The 15,317-nt window shown below is 34.9% G+C and overlaps 2 protein-coding genes across 2 annotated transcripts; one reads left to right on the forward strand and one right to left on the reverse strand.

Moving 5' to 3' along the window:
- Nucleotides 1–101: 101 nt before the first annotated feature.
- On the forward strand, nt 102–8,112 carry LOC101251832 (thylakoid membrane protein TERC, chloroplastic). The gene is made up of 14 exons (XM_004249539.5): nt 102–382; nt 453–539; nt 1,811–1,869; nt 1,969–2,045; nt 3,159–3,246; nt 3,399–3,479; nt 3,614–3,670; nt 5,531–5,612; nt 6,538–6,587; nt 6,818–6,874; nt 6,967–7,045; nt 7,402–7,460; nt 7,665–7,722; nt 7,812–8,112. The coding sequence occupies exons 1-14, from the start codon at nt 238–240 to the stop codon at nt 7,904–7,906; spliced, it is 1,074 nt and encodes a 357-aa protein (XP_004249587.1). The 5' UTR covers nt 102–237; the 3' UTR covers nt 7,907–8,112.
- Nucleotides 8,113–8,232: 120 nt separating this feature from the next.
- LOC101258609 (probable serine/threonine-protein kinase PBL7) lies at nt 8,233–13,431 on the reverse strand. The gene is made up of 5 exons (XM_004249561.4): nt 13,178–13,431; nt 11,152–11,339; nt 10,295–10,484; nt 9,827–10,215; nt 8,233–9,068 (listed from the first exon to the last, which is right to left on the reverse strand). The coding sequence occupies exons 1-5, from the start codon at nt 13,257–13,259 to the stop codon at nt 8,802–8,804; spliced, it is 1,116 nt and encodes a 371-aa protein (XP_004249609.1). The 5' UTR covers nt 13,260–13,431; the 3' UTR covers nt 8,233–8,801.
- Nucleotides 13,432–15,317: the final 1,886 nt, after the last annotated feature.

Consider the following 15,317-nt stretch of genomic DNA (forward strand, 5'->3'; position numbering starts at 1 on the left):
AATATCACTCATCTAACTAAATAAAATATACCTTCTTTAGCAATATTACAAAATCAAGATTGTATTTAAATTTCATTGATAAAAAATCATTTTTTTAGCTCAAAAATAAAACTAATTATTGAGTGCTTCAAATAAATGAGTGGACAATTTGGGAATTGTGGTCACTTTCCTATCTGTGAAAATCAGCAGAAAGTTGTGATAGCCATTTTCATTGTTGAAGAAAGCTAAAGAAGAGCCATGGATTTGGCTTCCATAATCCATAACAACACTACTCAATCCCCTCCAAAGTTCCACAAGATTTCCCCAATCTCTTCGCCTTCTTCATCCCCCAAATGGGTTCACTTTCAATTAGCTCATCTTCGCTTTCCACCACCCATTTCAGGTAATTGCTCATGTGTAAACCTGAGTAGATAGAATATGGTACTAAAGTTTCTTTTTTTTTTTGTTTGCAGTTGGGTGTAAATGTAGAGGAAGAAGATATAGTGCGGTGGTTTCCTGCTTGAGAAAATCTGAACAAGGGGAAGAGTTGTCTAATGCTGGTTAGATATTAGAATTCTTATTACACTACTTGTTTTCATAAGTAATACACTCAAATTTGGCCTCAACTAGCAAGTAAAACTCCAACTTTGAGTCCGCACATCTAGACACCTTAACTCTTAATACACTCCGTCAGTTGAACACTCTACATACAAAATGATCACCTAGACACCTCCGAAATTTATGTGTCACGTCAGTGTATGGTATCCACGAGACACTAGGGACGAGTTGGAGTGTTTAGGTGTTAGTTGAAACCAAGTTTTAAAGTATCTAGATGTGTACTCTCAAAGGTTGGAGTAGTTACTTGCTAGTTGAGGCCAAGTTTGAGTGTGTTTATCTATTATGCCAAAAATATACTCAGCTAAAGAAAATGAAATGATAAGAATTTGGAAATTCACTATTGTGCTGATAACGTATCATACTCTATGAAGTTCTGTAGATGTGGGATTTCCCAGCATGATAACATAGTCACGTTCAGTTATTTTTGCTTAGGACATGTTGAATTTCTTTTCTATTGGTCTGGACTTGGAAAAGAGAATACTAGAATAAAAATTGGATCTTCGTTAAAACAAATATATCCAGTACTATTAACCAAAATCCAGACCAGAAATCTATCTTTGTAGAGTCATGTAGATGATCAGGATAATGATCTCCCTTTGTTTTTCCTTGTTGCTGTACCAAATCATGTCGTACAAGTGAAAAGCAAATGTTACTGCATAGATACCCGGGTTCATGAAATATTGCCTCACACTTCTTCTCTAGTAGTTTACATTTAGCATCTAATGCAATAGCATATTCGTTGCCAATGTTATATACGCTCTTTCATAATGTTTTTAACTCTGTCACATTTTTAGCTTTATAATAACTCGGTTGTTAATACTAATATGACCATCCTTGCTTCCATATGATTGATTTATATGCCAAACATACCCCCCGCCCCCCATTCTGTAAAAACAAAATAAATGGGGAACTTAGTTCAAGTTTCTGTCACCATTTAATTATCAGGATAATGAATTCACCTGCAAGCTCTTCCGAAGGTTTTTATCCATTATAATCTTCACCACAAAATCATTTTAATTTGATCTCCACTGGTTAATTTACCAAAATGGCTTCAACTTACTATCCTGCTAACATGAAAACTATAGAAAAGGACATAAATGATATCCATCACTTCATCAGTCTTGGGAATTTCTGTTAACATGTTCTAAGGTCATCAGTGTTGGCACTAACGATATTAAGATGTCTCATAATACATTTGCTGTTGATGAAACAGAAGAAAGAACTCAAGGGTCTGGAACTTATGTGTCTTCTGTCAAGACAGTAGCCTTGTGTGTAAGTAATTCCTTGCTATGGTCATAACAGTGTTTATAGTTTGTCAGACTGATCTAGAGCACTCTAAATTGAAGGAAATATAGTGATGGATTTATATAGGTGTTTTCAGCAGTGGCATTTGGTGTTGGCGTGGGACTCACGGATGGAGTCAGCAAGTCATCTGAATTTTTCGCTGGGTAAAGAGTCAATTACTTTTCTCAGCATACTGAAGATTTGAGCCTATCAATTTTGGAAATACTTGAAGTTCTTTGTTGTTTTAAGATGATAGAACCTCTGTTGTTGATTGCGACTGCAGAATTTGGAGTACATCAAAATTATTTGTAATGCTAAAACGATAACAAGAATATAAAGGTATATAGAATTGGCACTATATAATAACTCTGTGATTCAAGTGAGAAGACTCTGGGAAACAGATATGTGAAGTAGAGAAAAGGAGAAATAGTTGGGTGTGGGGACAGAAAGAGAGTTCTTACAACTCTAATTATACTATAGCTTGATCCTTTGCATAAGTGTGCTGTATTTTTATTAGGCAATGTGGTAGTCACCAGGTAGAATAGTAATTTGACAATGTGTTTCACTGAGAGAGACTATTTATCAGGGCTCATTTTAAGTAATGGACCAAAGATTCTTTAATTCAAAGTTAGAGATCTCATGTCTAGGTTATCAAGCAGAGCAATGGTTCTATTGATTTGATACACACATTCAGGGATGTGGCCTCTGTGAAGTGTTAATAAGGGGTCAACCTAGAACAATACTCTATCTTGGAGTTATTAACTGTGCCAGGTGAATACATTACATGTTTGATTGGGGAAAGAGTTTGTGGTGGTCAGGAGTGAGGATCTCTGAAGTTTCATTTCAACGAATTCATAAAATAAGCTGTGACTGTACCCTTTATCACATAAGTGCAAGATGTTGCATAGATGCTATTGGCCTGGCCATGAAAATTTGATTGTTTACAGAGAGTGTTCCTCCTGACGATAAACATGAAATTTTCTCCATTGTAAAACTTAAAGTCTGCTTTCTTTTGTCGTCTTTCAGTAAATAGTGAGCAAGCAGTTTCTTGATGCTGTTTATGAAGTGCAATAAAATTCTCATTTTGCCCTTAAAGTTGTAAATGTTGTGGTGCTGGATTGCACTGAGGATTGAGTAGTTTGATTTTTTTTTATTACTCAATTTTAGACAATGGGCTGCCTTCCTAGGTCTTCGAATTTGTTCCTATCAAGTTCCAGTGCTTCTAGGCGTGACTGTTTCTGGATTTACTGGTTTTAGGTTTCATTATACATTTTCAGGTATCTGCTGGAGCAGAGTTTGTCAGTGGATAATCTATTTGTATTCGTTCTGATATTCAAATATTTCAAAGTACCACTTATGTATCAGGTGCGGTGCTAATCTTTCTGCACTTACTGTCCGTGCTCGCGATGTTTGTGTTCATTCTGGCCCTACTTTTACTTTATATAAACTGGACAGTGTTTGTATGTGTCAATTTTGAGACCGTGTTCATGATGCAAATGTGTGTATTGGGTCTACAGAACCGGGTGCTATCGTATGGAATTGCTGGTGCCATAATCTTCAGGTTGTCTATCATACTGCTTGGAACAGCAACCCTGCAGGTTGGCTGCTAATTTCATTGCAAACATGTAATTACACAAACATGCAAAAGTTCCAACTTCCAAGTATATCCCCCTACCCAGAGAAGTACACATTATTCAGAGTTATTCACATCTATCATTTTATGTCATTATAGAGATTTGAGGCAGTTAACTTACTGTTGGCTGGGATTCTTCTATACTCATCATTCAAGGTGAATTCTCTTTTATCTACTTTCATGAGAATTAAAACACTATCTTTGAGCTTCTTTTTGCTGATGCAATGTTTTTAAGAAGATAAACTTATGTTACATGGTCCTTGATTTGCCTTGATGTAGCCGTGTTGAACAATTGTGACATGAGTGTGGATACTTTGTGTGAATTCTTCACATTAAAAAATAGCAAAGTACTTGTACCTTATGCTTGTGCATACATATGCGGGATACTTACACATAAACGTACCTGATACTTAAGTATATCTATAGTGGATACATGTTCTTAGTTGAGTCCATGTAACATTTATAATTTTTTGAAAGCCCATGTAACATAGATAAGAACGAGCATTCCCCAAAAGATTCTGATAGATGCACATATGTCTGTGGATATCACTCATGGCCCATGGGAGGTAGGAACAAGCGCGGGGTTAGGAGTGGCTATTAGATACTTAATTCATGATCATCACTTTGAGGCCTCAAAAGAGTCTTCTCACTGTTCATAACTGTGTTTCTCCAGTAATGCTTATGATGATTATTTTCTGCAACTGCTATTTTTTGTTCAAATAATATTACTAAGGATCCTATGTATGAACACCATGACTACCAAATTACTTGGATCAACCCTGATGCATTAGTAGCACAATGCCGGGGAAGCCAATTTTAGAGAAATTTTGAGGACTGAAAATAGTAGGTCTCTGAATTTCTGAGAATACTAGAAGATGCTAATATATCAGGAGGAAACATGCAGTGAGGTGGAGACATTAGAGAGATGGAAAGTACTGTCAGGTATGGTTATGAAATATTAACCACAGATTAAAATGGTCCACTGCAGTGGCCTTGGAAGATAATCTGAAAAGGCAATGCAACTCCCTAGGTGGCCAAATTTGTCTGGATTGATGTGCATGAAGGTTGTCTAACTCAATCAAGTTTACGGAGTAGGGATTTCATAATGTGTAATAGATGCTTCATATGTGAAGGAAGTGGAGGAGAGATACATCACTTGTTCATATACTGCCTTTAAAGCATGTTTTCAGTGTGTACAATTTAAACTGGGTATTCTGTTAGGCCATTGAAGGAATTGCTGTGGAGCTGGATTTGAAAGCAGATGGGAAGAGAGAACAGGAAGATATGGTTTACTATCCCAGCCTGCATCATTTGGGTAGTTTGACAAGACTAGAAGACATTTTGAAGTTTTAACCAATCGAATGTAAAAAATTAGATATATATGCAAGATATTTGATGTTAACATGCTACTTGAGTTCATGAGCTCCCTAGACATTAAGGAGGTAGCCTGAGTTCTTGACTTGTACATATTAACACCTTCTTGGTGCTTTCGGTGAACTAAAAGTCTGACCACTTGCTTAAAAAGAAGATAAAGGCAGAGCCATCTCTACAATCGCTGCAAATCTAGTAAACAGCTTTAACATTTTCTCTATGAGGGATTGTCGATTACGCCATGTTTTCGAGTAATTATCTAGAAGAGAATACCAAAAATACAAACATTTAAGAATTATCACTTCAAGTCATGCAATAAATGCTGCCAGAATTTTGAGTTTTACCAATCAAGCCTAAAAGTATGTTGAAAGAGATGGCTAGATGCTAATTGGAGTTCCTCTCGATGTAAACAATATATCTTGGTTTAGTACAACGACTCTTCTTTTTCATGTCTTGTGAAAATAGACTTTAGTAGACAAGCTTAGCATTAAGGCCCCCACCTGTTCTGAACTGTTGTAAGCTAACTAGAAGAGCACCCATGGGATACCTAAACGGGCTCATATATTACTCTCTGATCGATATTGTTTTTCCAAAAACATTTTTGCAACTTAATTCATGATGCCTGTTTTTTTAATCTTATCATAGTTGTTCACTGGAGAAGAAGAAGATGCTGATCTATCTGACAATTTCATTGTGAAGACCTGCCAGAAATTCATTCCCATCACATGTAAAAATTTCTGTATCTTTTCATAATTAAGTGCAATATTTGGCTTCTAGTTGGTCTTGTATGTTCTCCTTCAAATGAATGCTGATTTGATTTTTTTTCTTATGTTGGTACTGATTTGGTATTGGTTGTTCTGGAATAATTGAAGTGATCAAGTCCAACTACAAGTCCAACTGCTAGTTTAATCTATAAAAAAAAAAGAGTATCATTTTCTCTGGGGGCATTAAATTAGTGACGGTGAGACAATTAGGGCCGATGTCCTTCCGAAAAACTAGAAATCACTTATAGAACAAAGGTATGGTTTGGTAATACGAAGAGAAAGAAATGCTAGAGTTTTTGAAGGCAAGAAGGGTAATATAATTAATCTTAAGCTCAGGTGTATATCTTTACGTATTTTTTGGTGCAACAACACTATGGCACATATACTAGAGCCAGATGTGATAGTTGACTGTCTTAGTTCTTTATGGACATTGTAAATTCTCTTTTGGATGTACTCTTGGCCCAGCATACCCTTATCGCTGGTTTGTGTTACATCAACAATATTCTTGTGATTACCTATTTTTGAACAAAGGTACACTTTTAGCATATGATTAAAAAGTACATCCAATTCGCCCTCCTGCTATTGATCTGTTGGATATCACCAAAATTCATGGTCCAGTTCAACTAAAACTCCATATATAGAAAATACTCCCTTTTCTAGCTACATGTTTGCTTTGATTTAGGTAATGTTTCTCCTGTCTGAGATTAATGTTCTTCTAGTTTCGTGATGTTATTCGAGCTACTCTTTGGTTCATATGAATTATGATACATGAGTAGGATCCAGGAATAAGTTTCCTTAGGATGATGAAGCTCTGGTCCTTATACATAAATTTAACCTTTCAGCTTTTGAAATATATGGTGATTTTTCAAACTTATCTTGGTGTTGCAGCTGAATATGATGGTGACAGGTTCATAACTTTGCAGGATGGTGTATGGAAAGTAAGTCAACAGGGAGTTGTTTTAGCAGTTCAATTTTATCTGTCTTAGCATGTCACCTCAATAATATTCATGTATATATCAATTTGTACTTGTAAATTTCAGGCCTAACAAAATCCGGTATCTTTTGACCATCTATACAAACAAAAACCTGTGTACTTGTTATATAGTTTTCTAGAATATTTTGTAGATTAATTTTTCTGATTTTTAACAGCCTTAAACATTTTGGGCAGGCTACACCTTTACTTCTTACAGTAGCGGTTATTGAACTCAGTGATATTGCATTTGCTGTGAGTTTTCTGTTCATGCTGGATTTGACATATCTTAAAGGCTAACATACCTGCTTGTTTCCGTCCTAACAACAATGTTGTGTTCTTCTCAGGTTGATTCTATACCAGCAGTTTTTGGTGTCACAAGAGATCCTTTCATAGTTTTCACATCCAATCTCTTTGCAATTTTAGGTAAAGCCCGTGTTCTTTACTTTGCTTCTTAATGTAAGTTTTTAACCACAAGTGCTAAAAAAAAGCCCATTACTAATTGAAATGCGATTTCTTGTACCAAATTCGAGTTGGTTTAAACTAGTGATAATTGACATATGTTCTTCTATGCTTTGTAAAGGACATTTCGTTGACGTTTTTTTCATCAATTCATATATATTGAGGACTCATGTGCATGGAGTTAGTTGTTCACGAAAAAATCTGTCTTGTTTTTACTCATTCTGATTTCGCGAAGAAATAGATTTTTATCTATTACCCTTCTGCGAAATATGTTTTTCTTCCGTATAAACTAGGTGACCAACCTAGCTCTTCTTATGCAGGATTGAGGTCATTGTACACACTCATTTCTGAAAGTATGGGGGAGTTGGAATATCTACAGGTGAGTATTGACTTGCTTTTATAAGTCTCTGCTTGCTTTTATTATAACAGCCATTCACTCAATCATCCCAAGTCAGTCATGATTGCTCAAGTTAAAGCCCTTGTTCTACAGATATGAAATGGTAGCATTAAGATAATAAATAATACAAATCAAACTAGCCGCTAGTGGATGATAATTTTTAACTAAGATCCAATTTCTGTTCAGCCTTCCATTGGTGTTGTCCTGGGATTCATTGGAATCAAAATGATCCTAGACTTTTTCGGTAAGTTTCTGCAAACATCAGTTGAGCCTTTTTCCTCTTACAACTGAAATCCCTGGTAAGTGTCTTAACTGATATCAAAATTCATGCAGGATACCATGTTTCCACAGAGGCGTCTCTTGGTGTCGTAGCAACATGCCTAAGCGCTGGAGTCTTGCTTAGTCTTGTAAAGAAATCTGATCAATGAGTCTGGGTGCTCTCTCGAGATCATGTTCTTTAGGAGGATAGAAGAGATATCTATGGTGTTCCTTTTTTTTCTTCTCTTTGTCGTTGTCTTGAACTTTCTCTGTCCAATGTACTTTGACAATGACAAAATTAACAATCTTTTAACATGTTTCTTTTTGTAATGATTTGATTTCTTAATACAACTCAGGTTGAGATGAGTTATTACAACGATCATCTTCTTGCCATATATCCATGGACAACACTTGATCTTTCTTACCTCAATAATATGGGGAGTCAACAAGTCATTTTAATGAGACTGATGAGAGCAAATTGAAAAGTAAACCAACATTGAAAGAAGAAGAAAACAAAATGTTCTTGTAGTAGGCATTCAAGAGTCATATATGCTAGCTTGTAGTATTACAATTTTAAGAGTTCTCCTGGAAAATGTCATTTCAACATACATAGCTGCAGAAATAAACTGAATCACGCGATTGTACATGATAATGAGCTATTCTAATACATACTTGCACTCGTAAACACAAGCCATGTCTGTACAACAAAAATACCGGACCAGGATTTGGAGGTTTACCAAAGAATGACGAAAACCACAAATCGGACAAACATAAATTACCTATTAATGCAATAATTAACAGGAACTAGCAGCTTCAACTGAGAAAGAACAAGGGAGGACCTCATAGTTGGTCTGATTTCTGAGGGAAAAAATATTTGTTGCGCAAATATACTTCAGGTGATTGAACCTGCACTCTAGGTGTCACTGATTGTGGTTTGTTATCTGTACTTTCAACTTAGCTGATATTCAAGAGGTTCCAGTCTTGGCTCCCCCTTTTTTGATGATCTTGTTTTGTTCCCATCACCCATCTAGTTCATAGCTCCATTTTAACCTTTTTTGCAGCTTGTCACCATCGTTTCATTCTAGGTGAAGTAGCAGGTCCTGGCCGTGAAGTTTGGATGCCCCCTCGGGTTTCATGGTCAAACTTTTGTGAAGCAAGGTAAGTCAAAGCCGTGACAACGTCTGCTATGACTGGACGCATGTTAGGTTGCTCCTGAACACACATTGCTGCAACTGCTAGAGCTTGGTACATGCCTCTTACTGGATAATGGCCTTGTAGCATTGGATCAGCCATCTGTGAGAACTTCCTCCGATCTTTGAACAATGGTCTTGCCTGATATACAGAGCACAACTATATAATTAGAAACTTGGTTCTCTTTATGGCTGCCAAACAGAAAAGAACAATCTACAGATTCTACATCACCCCCGCCCTCCACACATATAATGCCCCATGTAACCAAAGAGGACCTAAACTCTATAAATCTCTCCTCTGCTCCATTTGACGCACAATAGAGGATCAAGATTTTCCTTAAACATCACATATACGAGAACTTGAAAGAAATTCTAGACTTCCGACACTGAATGTTCCACTACCTTCCAGCTTTAAATGGAGATTAACAGCACGCACGTCTACATCAACTGAAATACCCAACCTTGCCCCTATCCCCATGGTGAAGATACATTGCTTCAAGTGGTGTCAACTGACACCGTTCCATTGAGCAGCACGTCAACATCAACTGGTTCACCCAGCCTTAAGAATGATAGTACATTTGTTATTTCATTCAGGTAAAAAAGTACTCTAGATCTTCCACAAAGGATCCTAAAGTCACTTAAACACATTTTCTTCCAGATAGTGCACTAAAATTTTCAAACCGTATTAAATCAGCAAATAACCAGTTTTTTAACTCATTCATTGAACTCATCTTATGGATTTTGCAGATACTGTAGAGACATTTTGTAACTGTCCGATAATACTTCTTTCCCTTCTATAGTTGAACAACTATACCTATAGAGATCATAATACATCAATGAAACAAAAATCCACCGCCGAAAAAAGAGTTGCCAAAAAGCTGTATGATAAGGAAATCATACCCATATAACCAGATTGAAATCTCCTCCAGTTTTTGAACTTTCAATTGCTTTCCTGCCTGTAATAATCTCCAGGAGGACTACCCCAAAGCTGTAAACATCTGACTTCAAAGTCAATTGTCCTGTCATGGCATACTCTGGTGCACAGTACCCATAAGTACCCATAACTCTTGTAGAAACATGGGTGTTATCCCCTACAGGCCCCAATTTGGCCAACCCGAAGTCAGAGAGCTTCGCATGATAACCCTCACCAAGCAAAATGTTGGAGCATTTCAAATCACGATATATTACAGGGGGACTTGCACTGTGTAAATATTCCAATCCTTTTGCTGCTCCGGCAGCAATTTTCATTCTTGTGTTCCAATCTAGCCGTTCCTTACCTGGCGTAGGATCTGCAGAGCAATACTTCAATTCCAAATTTAATCCGACTTCAAATAAAATGAAAAGGAAATTCTACCTAAGAAATATTACCATGAAGATGGTCCTCCAATGATCCTAATGGCATATATTCGTAGACCAGAAGTCTCTGATCTCCATCAGCACAATAGCCAATTAGATTTACAAGGTTAGGATGGTGTAACAGACTTAACATCAGCACTTCGACAAGAAATTCCCTGTTGCCCTGCAATCCATTACGATCTAGTTGCTTGATGGCGACGACCTGCACCATTAAAAGTCAACAAAAGGTGTTAAACTTCAGCTCCAGCTAACAACTTAGACGTGAGAAGCAAACCATCAAGCATGGTGGCAACACTAGAAGAAAATGTAAATGACTTTGTCAGTTATACCTTTGCCTATTTCAACTCGAACCTCACATATATGTGAGCAAAGGGAATTGAGCCCAATTAGCTCAACGAATATGATAAAAACCCTAATAGAAACCAAAGTATCCATGAAATGTACATCACCACTTGTTAGAAAGAAGAAAAGCATTTTCCTTATTTGAGTAAGGCCTAGTCTCACTTTGCAGATGCTAAAGAACAAAAGTGAAATTTACGTTTCAGATTTCTCATGTAACTAAAAACTCAAGTGACCCAGTGTTCCACCTTTTGCCAATTGACAGACTGGAAAGAAGTCCCAAGTGTTGACCCTCTGCAAATGAGCCAACTGAAAATAACATAGCTATGCTCATCTGAAAGGGATAAAAGTCTGTGGCCGTGGCTCAGTAAGAATCAAGAAAAAAAATCAGTAAAATACTCCGAAGATTTACAGAACAGCTCAGTAGGAAGTGCAACAGAATCTCGTACATTAGAGGCAAACCAAACTATTGATTTCTTTTTTACGTTCCATTATTAGCCAAAAGCAAAAAAGACTTGATGAGAATTGACCTGATTGGACTCGATCACCCCTTTGTAAACTCTACCAAAGCCTCCTTCTCCAAGAAGATAATCACCTCGGAAATTTTTTGTTGCAGCTGCTAAATCACGAAATATAAAAGTCTTGGCTGCAATTTGGTTGGACCCTGCATCCTTATCAACTTCCTTTGAGCGTAATGAATTCTTTGATTTCAACTTATCTAAAACAAGAAAATAAAATAGAAAAGTAAGCAAAAGCATGACATTGAAGTGAGGCAACGAGTGTTCAGAAATAAGAAGGATGATTGACAAGAGGGGAAAATGACATCTAAACTTTTTTGTTGGTTCAACTTAGGGATGGGGGAGGTTGTTTGAAGTTTGAACTATGAAGCGTCATTAACTATAAAAGATTGCTTAAAATTCGAACTATGAAACTTCACTAGTTGATGTTGGTTACGTTAGAAATTTCGATATGGCATAATATGGCATATGCTACCAAACACAGCAACAATTGACGAGCTTAGAATAATGGTACCAATAATATATCTATGACAACCATGTGTTCTTCAAAATTTAGTAATGCACAATTCACATTTTTACCTGATAGGCAGATAACTAGTTATGTGATATGATATGCTGAGATAAAAAAGTTAAAACTCCAAAATCTATATATTGTGAAATGGAGAAGCTGCAAATCTTTGGAGGTCAAAGTGTTTTTGTCCTTTTCTTATTTTGTCCACTAGACGATATTGTCAATGATACTTTCCACCAAGGCATAGTCAGATAGGAAAAGATCATCCAACATTTCATTTTCTCATCCCAGCTTCACCCCCTTGGATCCAACTACAACCTAGACTAAATTAACCAGAGGGAGCAGGTCATCCAGCACTTCCATAACATACTACCACAACAATCAAGTAGCATAACATTTAAATTTCAAGTCACTGATTATGATATCAAGATCCAGATCAAAGTACCCCTGATGGTAAACAGCTGAATATCCAAGAATCAGAAGTAAAAAACCCAAAACAACCAAAACCCACAAAAATTGGACAAACATAACGCAATCCCATTTCAGCAAATCAAACATTCAGTTGACTTTATAAACAAAGATTACAATTTTACAACTTGAATATCCAAGAATCAGAAGTAAAAACCCAAAATAACCAAAACACACAAAAATTAAACACACATGCAGCAACCCCATTTCAGCAAATCAAACAATCAGTTGATTATATACACAAAGATTTCAACTTTCAGCTTGAGTATCCAAGAATCAGAAGTAAAAACCCAAAACAACCAAACCCCACAAAAACTAGACAAATATAGAGCAACCCCATTTCACCAAATCAAACAATCAGTTGACTATATACACAATATTACAACTTTTAAGCTTAAATATCCAAGAATCAGAAGTAAAAACCCAAAACAAACAAAACAAACAAAAATTAAACAAAAATAAAGCAACCCCATTTCACCGAATTAAACAATCAGTTGACTATATACACAAAGATTATAATTTTACAGCTTAAATATCCAAGAATCAGAACTAAAAACGCAAAACACACAAAAACTAAACAAACATAAAGCAATCCCATTTCACCAAATCAAACAATCAGTTGACCATATACACAAAAAAGTACAACTTCACAGTTTGAATAACAAAAAAAAAGAAGTAAAAAAAAAACCCAACAAAAATTAAACAAACATAAAGCAGCCCCATTTCACCAAATCAAACAATCAGTTGACCATATACACAAAAATTACAAATTCACAACTTGAATATCCAAGAATCACAAGTAAAAACCCAAAACAACCAAACCCCAACAATAATTAAACAAACATAAAGCAACCCCATTTCACCAAATCAAACAATCAATTGACTATATACACAAAGATTACAACTTTACAGCATAAATATCCAAGAATCAGAAGTAAAAACCCAAAATAACCAAAACATCCAAAAATTAAACAAACATAAAGCAACCCCATTTCACCAAATCAAACAATCAGTTGATTATATACACAAAAATCACAACTTGTGCAGATTGATAAATACCAGTAGAGTGCCGGCCCGAATCGACTGAATTTTTCTTCTTTGAGGTCTGTTTGGATGGTCCAGAACAAGGAAACCAACCCATTTTCTTCTCCTTTACAACTTGAGAGAGGCGAAGTTTTTGCACAGCTGATTAGCTGTCTACAAAAGTGAAGACGGAGGATTAAACCTTTTCGTGGCTCTTTCTTTTCTTTTTTTTCTTTTTTTTTTACTGTTTTTATTACAATAATTGTCGGAATTTTGTAATTTTTAGTTTTAAGTAAGAGTAAATACTTCATATGACTTCACTTGTAAAGTTGGTTGACTTGGTCAATTCAGACAAAAACCTTTTTTTTTTTAATAAATAAAAAATTATTTGAGTAACCTACTGCATCCATTGATTTTGATTTGAAATTAAGCCGCCCTTTAATTAAAAAATAATATTTGGACAATTATAAGGACTTACACATGTGAAATGCTTCATTATTTTTATTTTTTTTAAATAAAATTCAATGAACTTTTGTCATAGATGTAATGTAATATTCTTTTACTCATCATAGACATAATTACCTTATCATTTGAATCATCCAAGCTCAGAGAAAAAAAAATCTCAAAGTTTTACTTTATATCATTTTAAACTTCAGATTTTATTTTATTTTGAAATTTGGATCATCTCCCTCTCAAATTCTCAGATAATACCATAAAGTTGTATTCCGCAAGAAGAAAATTTCGAAGGTAAGGCTAGTGACTGAAGTGAAGTCGTATCGAAGGTGCAGCTCAATCACTTCGCTTGTTAAGTATTTTGATTTGACACTGCTTTTCACATCCCAAAAAAAAGAAAGGAGCTACATTTAAATTAAACTTTTCCTTTCTCGACGGTGAAGTAAGACCAAGCTCATGAGCTTATTGTTATCTTAAATCGAAACAAGTTGATAGAATCCCTCTTTTACGTTCATGCATTCCCATGAGGCGAAATAAAGGCGAAAAAATATATAAATAAATTCAATCTATTTGGGTTTAATTTGTATAAGTTTGACCTCTAACATAATATTCTTGAATTTCGAATTGTAAAAACTTATATTCATAACAATATCCTAAAACTGAACATTCCAAGACAATGTTATAGAGTAAAAAGAGAACTTTTAAGGTAGTGTCCCAAAGTTTGAAAAAGAAAAAGAAAAATATGAAGAAGTGGACCTCTACTGCTTCTAATTAAGAAAAATAAGGACTAAATAATTGATATTTCAAAATGTTGTTTAGATTTCAATTTCTAATTTTAAAATAGATTACTAACAAACTCGATAATCCATAAAAATAAGATAAGATTTGTATATATCCTATCCTTTTACGTTTTATTTGTGAGGTCATATTGAATGAATTATTATCGTCTTATCGTCTAAAACTGCATGTTTCTCTATTAACTCTGCCAAGGAGCTGTTTTTGAGTCAATCCACCTGCCTTAAAATCTTAGTTCATTTGTTAAGATTAATAACAATAATGTTTTTTGAAAAAACTTATCTACCTATACTTAAAACTTCTAAAAACTCTTCAAAGATATAAGTTTAGAGGTTGATTATATTTTGTTAATTAAAAATAGAAATACATATGATCATTTCACCACAGTCTTTATGGCATATATAATTCAAGGATCATCGTTATTTTTGAAGCAATTTTTACATATTGATGAGAAGAATAATGAAAAGATTCTTTAGAATATACTACTTGATAATGTGGAGGGAATCTTTTATTGATAGGTAATCTTCACATATTAGTGCCATATATTTCTTGAGGACTAAGATTTTCTTCATAAACTCAGATTTTTTTTGTTATATATAATAGGAATATTTTCAGTTAAACTTTTATTATGTTATAAGAAGAAAAAGGGTTTATTTTGTTATCTTCATCCTATGAATATTTTCACATATAACACATTATTCACGTAGAGTTCTATGATTGGAACTAGGTGTTTCCAATTTGTTTGTTTTTTTTTAAAAAAATGGTATAATGTTTTGACTCGACTTATAAAATTTATATTATATCATTGTTTTACATAATTAAAATATGACCTTTTGAATCATCTCAAATATCTCGATTCTTTTTGTGTTGGTACTGTTTGATTTTTTTCCTTCATATTTTGAAAAGAATCATGTAAGTGAAAGTTAGA

Source organism: Solanum lycopersicum, chromosome 10 (genome assembly GCF_036512215.1).
Source record: "Solanum lycopersicum chromosome 10, SLM_r2.1".
Lineage (NCBI taxonomy): Eukaryota > Viridiplantae > Streptophyta > Magnoliopsida > Solanales > Solanaceae > Solanum > Solanum lycopersicum.

Bases quoted from the DNA above. Each gene is read 5' to 3' on its own strand.
- LOC101251832 (XM_004249539.5), top strand. From the start codon at position 238: ATGGATTTGGCTTCCATAATCCATAACAACACTACTCAATCCCCTCCA. The intron at 383-452 runs GTAATTGCTCAT...TTTTGTTTGCAG, and splicing joins CTTTCCACCACCCATTTCAG to TTGGGTGTAAATGTAGAGGA. The intron at 3,480-3,613 runs GTTGGCTGCTAA...ATGTCATTATAG, and splicing joins TTGGAACAGCAACCCTGCAG to AGATTTGAGGCAGTTAACTT.
- LOC101258609 (XM_004249561.4), bottom strand. From the start codon at position 13,259: ATGGGTTGGTTTCCTTGTTCTGGACCATCCAAACAGACCTCAAAGAAG. The intron at 11,340-13,177 runs GTATTTATCAAT...TTCTTGTTTTAG, and splicing joins TTCGGGCCGGCACTCTACTG to ATAAGTTGAAATCAAAGAAT. The intron at 10,216-10,294 runs GTAATATTTCTT...ATTGCTCTGCAG, and splicing joins ATTGGAGGACCATCTTCATG to ATCCTACGCCAGGTAAGGAA.